General features: G+C 36.6%; 2 protein-coding genes across 2 annotated transcripts; both read right to left on the bottom strand.

Moving 5' to 3' along the window:
• Nucleotides 1-4,830: 4,830 nt before the first annotated feature.
• LOC146531856 (uncharacterized) lies at nt 4,831-8,377 on the bottom strand. The gene is made up of 2 exons (XM_085197627.1): nt 7,996-8,377; nt 4,831-5,073 (listed from the first exon to the last, which is right to left on the bottom strand). The coding sequence occupies exons 1-2, from the start codon at nt 8,359-8,361 to the stop codon at nt 5,059-5,061; spliced, it is 381 nt and encodes a 126-aa protein (XP_085053753.1). The 5' UTR covers nt 8,362-8,377; the 3' UTR covers nt 4,831-5,058.
• On the bottom strand, nt 8,365-9,837 carry LOC146531855 (uncharacterized; the record flags this gene model as incomplete). Its single annotated transcript, XM_085197730.1, has 1 exon — nt 8,365-9,837. A coding segment is annotated over exon 1 (1,377 nt), but the record flags the coding sequence as incomplete, so codon positions are not given.
• Nucleotides 9,838-10,585: the final 748 nt, after the last annotated feature.

The raw sequence follows: 10,585 nt of genomic DNA, 5'->3' as shown, positions 1-10,585 counted from the left end.
AATTTTGTTTATGTGCCGGCCAAGTTGGCGAGGCCGTCGGCCAATGGCGGCGATTCCGAGAAACCTACTCTGACTATGAATCGAATAGGTTTTGTTGGCAACAGGACCTTGCCAACTTGACCCAATTTATATATCATTCTGTCTGTGCATCTGTGCATTATAATGTTTTACCCATTATACAAAAACTAAATTGAGACCTTCGTGGCGTTTGTCTGTAAGCACGACGGTTGTGGGTTCGATCTCCACTCGGTTGAATGATCATATTTTCATAGCGGATATATTTTCATTTCTCTGGTCTGGTAGACACTAGGTTCCCTCTGACTACTCCTCTATGCAGGAATTGAGTATTTGGAGCAGAAAATGCATAATAGAGTGTTTGGACACTAGGTTCTTCCTGTCCATCCAGTTCTTCGGGAAGAAGGTGTTATTAAAATCGTTTTAAATTTGTGCAATTTTAATTGTAATTTATATCATAGTAGGTATGTATTCTTTTTCAGAATAAATTTTAAATCTCATAATAAATAAGATTTATTTCGTATTACATACACTGATCCTTATTAGCAGTTAAAAATAAATGTACCTAGTCAGGGACGGCTCTAGCTCCTGTAACGCCCGTGTGCAATAAAGCCCTGGCGCCCACTAGGCCCAATAATTTTGAATGGTGGAACTCACTGAGAGCCATAATTTTTCTTAGTTGTAAATTGAAAATATCGATTTCCTCGAGTAGAGATTGAACCGACAATCATAACGATTACAGTCGAATACTGTGCCTGTCACTTTATACGTCTTTTTATTTTTAGCTACACGCTCTATCCCGCATTTAGCAGGGTAAGCAGAGGGAGAACGAAGAGTACTTAAGACACTGCTCTCCCCACTTTCCACCGAATTCTGGAATCATTGCACGTTTGCCTCGACACTACAACGAAGAACGGAAAATATTCAATATTACATTTCCTCGAGTGGGAATCGAACCCACCTTTCGCATTTGCAGTTGCACGCTCGTGCCTGCCACGTTCGACCTCAATGCACGTCATAATTTCACGTCATAATTTATCTAAATTAGTGGAAAAATATAGGGCAAAGTTTAATCACATTAATTTGGCTTTTCCACATACTTTACGAGATATAGAGAAAAAAAAAACAAAATTAAACCATTTTTTTGTTGCCAATCTAGTTTTAGGTCTTGAAAACGTGAGATCAGCCCTATTATTAGGCATGCATGAGGCGGAGGCTTGGCTGAGGCTCTGGTGAATCACTAAATACAAATTGTTGTTTACATTCAGAGCCGAACAGGTGTTCACCAGAATTATATTCTTATTTCTTATTTAAAGTGACGCAACTTTGCAATGAATGGATTTGCAAAAAAAAAAACATTGCTTGATAATTTATCTTGTTTATGAGATAGTCGTTCTCGTTTTTAGTATATAATTTTGTTAAGTGCTTTAAAGATAAATAATAAAATTTGTGATTGGTTAGTAATATATTGGTTTTATTAGGGTGAAAGTGAGGGAAATGTACGTAACGGCTCAGCGGTTCTGCGTTTTATTGTAAATACTAGGGTTGTGGGTTCCACTTGCAGGATTAAATTATTTTTGTTTTCTCGCTCTGCTAGAAAGCAAACCGGGGCGTATAACTCCGCCATTGTAAACCAATAAAAAGAAAATTGGGCGGAAAGGTAGGAACGGAGTGTACTAGTACCAGGTTCTCACTGCTTAAGCTGCAGTGCAGTCTGCTCCTTATGTATATGCGAGATATAACGTGAAGCTCTGCGTGGTTTTGCGATGAATTTACTATGAGGATTATGGAGGATTCAAAATTTATAGAGATACAAGTTATATTATGCAAATAAAAAAAATGTCTAATACATTCTAAAGTTTAGTAGAAAGTAAAAAAGAAGTAAATTAGAGAAGTAAAAAAAATCAGACTAGCTTATTTTTATATATCTGGTATGTAAAATAAATAAAAAATACTTAATGTATGTACTCCATAAAAAAGCTGTCTGGAACCATTAAGCGTAATATGAAAATAATTGACAATATTATTAACGAGACTATCATGTAATATGACTCATGAAACTTCTTAACATTAAAAGCGAGTGTAAATTAATTTCAATCTAGATATATATTTTTTTAATTTTCTTTTCCAAATATGTAAAAGCAGCCTTATTTTTGTATTTTTCTTGTCTTCGCATCGCCAAGTTTAAAGAGTTAAGTTAAAAGTTATCTTTAATACATCTGAACTATCTACGTCCAAAGGATATAGAAAGGCATTAGTTACTATACACTAAGATTAGCGCGTCCAACGAAATGAACTCTCAGCTTTATGTTATGCCCCACGATTGGCCTCTTACAGCTATCGTACGCCTAGATGGACAAATCTTAATATTTTTGTTCTTACAAAATCACATAAAAATCTAGACGTGGTGATCAAATTTGATTACTTTCAAATTTCAAGCCGACGTATTGGGTAATTTCAATTAATGAATCCAACAGCGAAACCGCTGGCCAACGATTTAATAACTCTTATCTTACATGTAATCCAATTTAAATGTACATACAGTCGTTTGTTCTACATAATAAGTAGCCAGTCGTGGCGCAGCTACTGGCAATGCCTCCTGAATTTAACAAAGCCAACGCGGCTTCGCCCGCTTTAACTTATTGTTATTTTTAAAAAATATACGTAAAATCTGCACATAAGCTAATGTATTATTCTGATGTTAACAGATATGTTCAGTAGGTAGTTTTTGTTTGAAAATGACACATACATCCATCCTCACAAACTTTAATTTGTAATATGAATGGGATTCAATTTTATAATGCATATGGCCAATACCTTAAATGTAAACACATATCTAAAATAAATATAATATTTTAGTTTCTATGACCTTTTTTGATGCCAATACAGTATTGAATTTACGAGTACTTATATAAGGGCTATACTCTACCTACCCAAGATAAAACCTTTAAAAAAATCTTTACAAACTTTTATTTCTTTTATCGCACAGTCAGACACTAAATGACTGTGTGGGTGTTTGGGCAATCGATATTTATTGCGTATAAAAAGTAAATTGCACGACGTAAATTGGTAAATGAATGCAGAGAGGGTGTATCGCGTGTTGCGCCCGAGGGTCGCGACTTGTAGGTTAGGCTGATTGCTAGGGTGAGAGTAGGGGTGCTTGTATTGTATTATTTTAAAAATATATATTTATATTTTTTTCCTTTGCGTTATCATAGGTTTAATAGGGAAGTTATTTTGTTCTCTACTTTAGAGCAGGTGCTTTAATTTAGTTTTAGACGTTTAAGTAAATATTCATATAAACTATAACATTTAAATAACTTCGCAGGCATATGCACTCAGTTTGTAATTTCTATAAAATAAAGTATGTATTGTAATGTTTTTTTCTATGAATCTATAAATTTTCATTTAAAAATTTCTTACGACAGGTGTCTGGGTTCAAAACCCACGTCTGGCAAATGTTTGACTTTATTGTTGAATATGAGTTATCCTTGTTGTTTAAATAAGCGAAACGTGGACTAGACAGGAAACATTAATTTATACGATTTTCATATAATTTCGTAATAGGCAACCCTAAATTGTCATATCAAAGGGACTGTGAAGGTCATCGTGATTACAAAATTGCATACAACGCAAATATAGGGCTATCTCAAAAACTACAGCGATATACATCTTATTGAAATTCCCAATAGACTAATTTAAGCGATAGGCACTTAATATAAGAGAATATTTTATAACATCATTACAAACAGGAATAATTATAATGAAGTCACTGACAACGCTAAATAAATGTAAGACTAGAAGTAAAAATAATTATATTTATAAGTAAGAATTTTTGAAAGGAATCACAAAATTAGCAATGTAGTACCAATGTTTTTTCTTTCTTTTCTTTTACAATTTCTTCCCTTCTTTCTTTTCTTTTATTAGGAAAAAGTGTCTTTTTCAGTATTCCTTTGTTATAGAAGTAAATTAAAATACAATATCGAACAGGAGCTCTTTAAATATATAACAACAAAAATATGAAATGTACATTTTAAGAACTTTTTTAATAACAGTTAGACACTGCGTTTCCCTCTTTCCGCCTAATTGTTAAGACACTACGAGTTTACTACTGGCGGAAATAAAAGCCGCGGCTTGTCTCTTTCAAAGAATCCGCAACCGTCGACAATTAGACTGCTGCGCCACTATGGCCTCGAGCGTCCTGTATACATACAACTACACCTATATTATATATATATATATATATATACATTCATATACCTTTATACTTTAAGGCTATCCTCACTTGACCCCTATTATTTGCATACATTAGTGTTTTCCTCCAAGCGGACGGACCTTATAAAGATCGAATTTCATTATTAAAATCGGATACAGCATATGCAATGTGAACATAACAGTCATTTGTATGGATTGTTATTATATAGTTGTAAATTTTACATAAAAAAGTACACTTTATTATATAAAAATTGGTATTTTTATCAATTATATTATATGCATGATAGTTTTATTTTTTTTTAAGTACTAGCACCAGCATGTCACTTTAAACGCGACAGTTCGTGGGTTCGAATCTCACTCGAGGTATAACTAGATTCTCTTTTTTTATATTGTCAAATGCTGAAATTTGTGATTTTTAAAATATTCTTAAGTTAATGCGTGATGAGTGGCTCAACACATCGCCGCGCTTTCTGTTGTTACCAGAGAGAGGACGTGAAAATAAACTTTATTTCATTCCGAGTAGATTGAACCCACAGCCATCGCGATGTCAAACGCACACTTGTGCGTAATGAAACAGAAGGGAAAATAAATACACAGCGATGAATCAACACTATATATTTCGTTATAAGCTTTAACAGAGGTTCGGCTTACAAGCGTACACAATACTAGAATAATCTTCAAATGCATTGCACGGCTAATTTAAACACTTGTCCCCACTCTCCGGACAATGAAGACGTCAACTGTCAATGTCGGCATAGGCTGGCTCGGCTCTATGGCAGGCATGACTGGCTGGCTGGCATGGCTATGGCTGACATAAGCGGCTTAACGTTACAATCGGCCATCCTGTAATAATTGCTCCCGCAATGGGAACACAATAATATGGTTAACTTTCAAGTAAATCGATTAGATCTTCTGTGTCTAATTGGTCATCAGAACTGCTGGCACTGTCAGATATAGGAGCTACACTGCGGTATGGCCTTATAGAATCGGCGGACACTAACCCTACGAAATTTTTATACCCTCTTAACCCCTTGATACTTCTAATCCTATATCTGTCATTGCCAACAACTCTAGTCACGATATAGGGCCCTGAATAGATGTCGTCTAACTTTGAATTAACCCTAGCAGCGCTACTGGTAGGAGCTTGCTTCCAGAGAACTAAGTCACCCTTGCGGTACACATGACAATTTTTACGACGTTTATCAAAGTTACGTTTCATTCTCGCACTAGCGTTTACTATACGTTGTCTTGCTTTAGTTCGCCTAGCCTGTATCGGCTCTTGTTCCCTATCTGAGACCGATACGTCGCACCTGGACTTACCACTGCGTGAAAACATTAAATCATAAGGCTTGAAACCCGTGGTATCATTTAAAGTATTGTTTATGCCCCAGATGATATCTGGGAGGCAATTTGGCCAGTTATTAGCGGCTTCACTAGGATCTGACGCGCGCAATGCATTAAGGATTGTTCTATTGGTGCGCTCGACTTGCCCGTTTGCTCGCGGACAGGCAATCGCGGTTAACGTATGCTTACATTGTTTGTCAGTAACAAACTTTTTAAAATTTCTACTCGTGAAAGCTTTACCGTGATCAGTTACGACTCTATCCGGATAACCAAATAAAGCGAACATTTTTTTAAGTCCTTTGACCGTTTCGACCGAATTTACAGTTCGAGTTGGCTCCGCAATGACAAATTTCGTAAATGCATCCGTTATAACTAACATATATTGGTAACCTTTTTTTGTCCTACAAAACGGGCCTAAATGATCAACGTGGATTACTCTAAAAGGTTCATTTGGTTTAGGAATAGGATGCAACATGCCTTCTTTCTTTCCGTGTTCACCCTTACCGTACGCACAATGTAAGCAAGCGGTTACATATTTTCGAATAAATTTTGTCATTTTAGGGAACCAAAAATCTTTTTTAATTAAATCCATTGTACGCTTCAAACCGACGTGACCTATTTCATCGTGATGCATTTGAACTATTTTCCACCTAGCCGGTCCTGGAACGACAAGACGATTTCCGTTCAGCGTTTTACGATACAGTCTAGCATTTACTATTACAAAATCATTTGTTAAATTAATGTTCGCGGTACCACTTTTCAATTGTTCAATAATATTTTTTAGTTTATCATCTTGCGACTGAACAGTATAAAACCAGTCTGACACTTCTAAACGATTTATATTAATAGCATCAATTGGATTTCTACTAAGTGCATCAACGTGTTTCATACGCTCCCCGGGCCTATACTCGACACTAATATCGTACTCTTGGATTAATAACCACCATCTTGCGATACGTGGTATCATATCACGTTTTGTGAGGGTGGCACGCACAGCCGTACAATCGGTTATTACTTTAATATGCCGACCTATTACATACACGCGAAATTTACGTAGTGACTCGACCACCGCTAGTGTTTCCAGCTCATAACTATGATATATACTTTCCTCGGGAGAGGTTACACGGCTAAAATACATAACGGGACGTAACGAGTTATCCAATTGTTTTTGTAATAATATGCCTGCTATTCCAACTTTACACGCGTCTGTATGTATTTCTGTATGAAGTGCGGGATCATAAAGTGCTAATACAGGCTTAGAACACAAACACATTTTTAATTTTTCAAAACTACTAGATTGCTCTGTATTCCATACCCAGGGCATATTTTTTTTTGTAAGATCGGTTAACGGGCGGGCTATTTATGCAAATTTATAAATAAATTTCCTAAAATAACTGCAAAGACCTATAAATTGCCGTATTTCGTGAACGGTTTTAGGCACCGGAAACTGAGAAACTGCGGTTAATTTCGACTCTGATGGTCTGACTCCATCCTCAGAAATTTCATGTCCTAAATACGTCACTTTGTCTTGTAAAAATGCACATTTTTTCATATTTAATTTAAGATTTTCCAATTGAAACTTAGATAAAACAATCTTCAACATTTTTAATCCAGATTTAATGTCACCCGAGGGTAGTAAAATATCATCTAAAAATGCTAAAATCTCATTTGCGGAACTGTCACTGTGAGATAACATATTCTGAATTGAGTTGACTATTTTATTAATTAAACGCATGAATACGGATGGTGAATTGGCTAAACCAAAAGGAACTCTTAAATACTCGAATTGTCCCTCTTGGCAAATAAAAGCAGTTTTATAAGTGTCTTCCGGGGCTAACATTAATTGATGGTATCCCTGTGCCATGTCTAAACATGTATAATATTTTTTACCGGCTAGCTTAGATATGTGATCTTCGATATTAGGTAACGGATATTTAGATAATCTATACATAACCTACTATCTCCATTCTTTTTCTTCACTAACACTACCGGGGAAGCATAATTAGATTCGGATTCTTTAATAATACCTGCGCCTAATAACTCTTTTACTTTAGATTTTACTATTTCGCGTTCACTCAGGGAATGCCTATACGGTTGACGATATATAGGCTGATTGTGATTAAGTCTTATCTTCATTTGTATTAATTTAGTACACCCGAGATCTTTAGTACTACTTGCAAAACTATCTCGATATTGAAATAAAATATTTAATAAACTATGACGTTGGTTATCATTTAAATTCCCTATCTTTATATCATTTAATAATACGCCGCCTATACAAGTATTGCTATCACTACTATCAAAAGTATTTAGAATATTTATTGATTTATCTCTATCTGACAAACTGGACACTTTACACAAACTAGGCATGTGAGATAAAATAGGCAAACTAGAAAATAATGGCATGGCTTTGCAACTAACCTGGCTGGCTGTAGTAGGCTCCTCACACCGTTCTGCTCGGGTCAGAACTTGTCCAGCTTCCCACACGATGTCCTTGTCACCGTTGTTCATGACTTTCATGTAACCCTGGCTTCCTCGGAGTAAAGTGGCGGGTAATGAATAGCACACACCTTGTAAATCATGATGACGTGCGGCCGTGCAGACATTTACATTCTCGTCATTTCCAGGGACAAGAATTTTTATAATTGAAATTCCGGGTGGCAATGTCTCTTGGCATGATGTCAATACTTTGAACCTCTGAGGATCTTCATCGACATTAATTCCAGTTGTGAAGTCAGAATCTTGTCTGTGTAGTGTAGCTGTACCGTTGCTTACAATAAGCGACATATTATCAGAGTTAATCACTGGCTGTCCGATCAATAGGTTGAGTCTCTCAACCTCTGTTAAGTATGCGCTACATGGTATACGAATGTTATCGATATCAAGGTCGAATTTCACTTCACCGTGGCTTGTGAGCAAACCTCCAGAAAATCCTTTTAAAATTGTTCGTGAAGGTATAACTTCAAGAGAAAGCAACTTAGCTATTTGGTTACGCATAACGTTCACTTGGCTCCCGGTGTCTACGTAGGCTTTTACAAATACCCCGTTAACCTTTACTACCTTCTTGTAAGTATTATCATAATTTTGCAGCAATTTAATGTCTTTAACATTGTTATTACTTTTCAGAGTCTCGCGATTAGTTTGAGAGCTCTGACAACGAGTAGCAATATGACCTTGAGCCCCACACTTAAAACAAATACGTTGGTCTGGTAGTGTACAATTACGTAATAGGTGACCCACCTTTTTGCAACGAGGACACGGGTCAATGTCTGGGTTGATTTTCTTCTCCAATGGTAGTAATTGTTTGAGCTCATTGCGGGGAACTCGAATTTCAGACGTCGATCCACGATAGTCATCGAGAGCACAAAGAAAAGCTTCATAAAGTTCATCTGGTCTTTCACATTGGAATGCACGTGCGTTAGGCTGCAACGAGGGGGGTAGACCGCGAATAATACACGAAACATTAGCACTATCCGATAATTTACACCGAAAACACATAGCCACTTTGTCCTGGTAATATTTGGTCATTGTCTCACTGGATAATTTCTTTCGTTGCATCATTTCGTCCAATAAAGCACTATAATCACGATGTTTAGGAAATGCTCGCAATAACATTTGTTTCCATTCGCCCCACGTATAATTGTATTCGTCGAGTCTATTGTACCATTTACGAGCCTGACCGCGAAGTTTATCTTGCAGATAAAATGATTTAATGTCGTCACTCCAATTGTGTATATCTCCAAGCTGTTCAATCTTCTTTAGCCACGTTGACACTGTGCAATCTTCACCTTCGGGATCAAATTCAGGAATGAGCGACGCTGCACGATGATTCTTCGCTCGATCCAACGTCTCGCACTCTTGATCAAGATCACGTATCGCCCTGTCGACCTCGTTCACTAGCAGATGTTTTAACATTTTTCTGGCGGGTGGCGGTGACACGTCACGATCGTAATCCGCTTCGTATTCTTCTTGATTCGTAGGCGTCCCTTCTGCACGGCGGACGCCTCTGCCGATATTATCCGAGCGATTGCGCTTCATCCCACTTCTGAGTGAAACAGAAGGGAAATAAATACACAGCGATGAATCAACACTATATATTTCGTTATAAGCTTTAACAGAGGTTCGGCTTACAAGCGTACACAATACTAGAATAATCTTCAAATGCATTGCACGGCTAATTTAAACACTTGTCCCCACTCTCCGGACAATGAAGACGTCAACTGTCAATGTCGGCATAGGCTGGCTCGGCTCTATGGCAGGCATGACTGGCTGGCTGGCATGGCTATGGCTGACATAAGCGGCTTAACGTTACAGTAACGAACAACGGTCTTTATAGGTGGATACCTATACAAATATTTTTAGTGAGTGGCGTTTAATTATAATATTATCTACAACATTTTTATTTATTAAAAATACACATTACGATACCAAAACGCAAACTCATTCATTTTATTATATCTTTATGAATATAATAAAATTTCATTTTCGCTTAGCAGGCACATTTATTATATTTTAGGTAATTTTAGGGTGCCATATCCAAAGGGTAAAACGGGATATTACTAAGACTTTGATGTCTGTCTGACTATCCCTATGTCACCAGGCTATGCCCTATAGACCGGGATAGTTAGACAGTTGAAATTTTCACAGATTATGTATTTCTATTGCCGCTATAACAATATACCTATACAGAATCAAATAAACATTTAAGAAAAACCCAAGAAACGTCACGTTTTGCCGTTTTTTTAGATAATGATTCGGAACCCTTGGTGCGCGAGTCCGACTTGCACATTGTCAATTTTTATCTTGACATATCTCCTATTTTGTGGCTTTTTGCAGCTGTTTGCCTCGTCATAAATATGGACATCGTCGTTTTCGAGTAAATTTTAATCAAAATATATGAAAATCGAGTAATTTAATATCTATTTTTTATACAATCGGTGTACCCAATATGCTGTTTGATTTTATAATATCGATGCAAAATATTTTTTTCGGTAGCAACAGTGGATCAGTA

This window comes from Heliconius melpomene, chromosome 14 (genome assembly GCF_056956725.1).
Source record: "Heliconius melpomene rosina isolate 202511_hmr_F chromosome 14, ASM5695672v1, whole genome shotgun sequence".
NCBI lineage: Eukaryota > Metazoa > Arthropoda > Insecta > Lepidoptera > Nymphalidae > Heliconius > Heliconius melpomene.
This window is presented reverse-complemented; position numbering and strand designations above follow the sequence as displayed.

Coding starts and splice junctions, on each gene's coding strand:
- LOC146531856 (XM_085197627.1), bottom strand. CDS start 8,361: ATGTCGCTTATTGTAAGCAACGGTACAGCTACACTACACAGACAAGAT.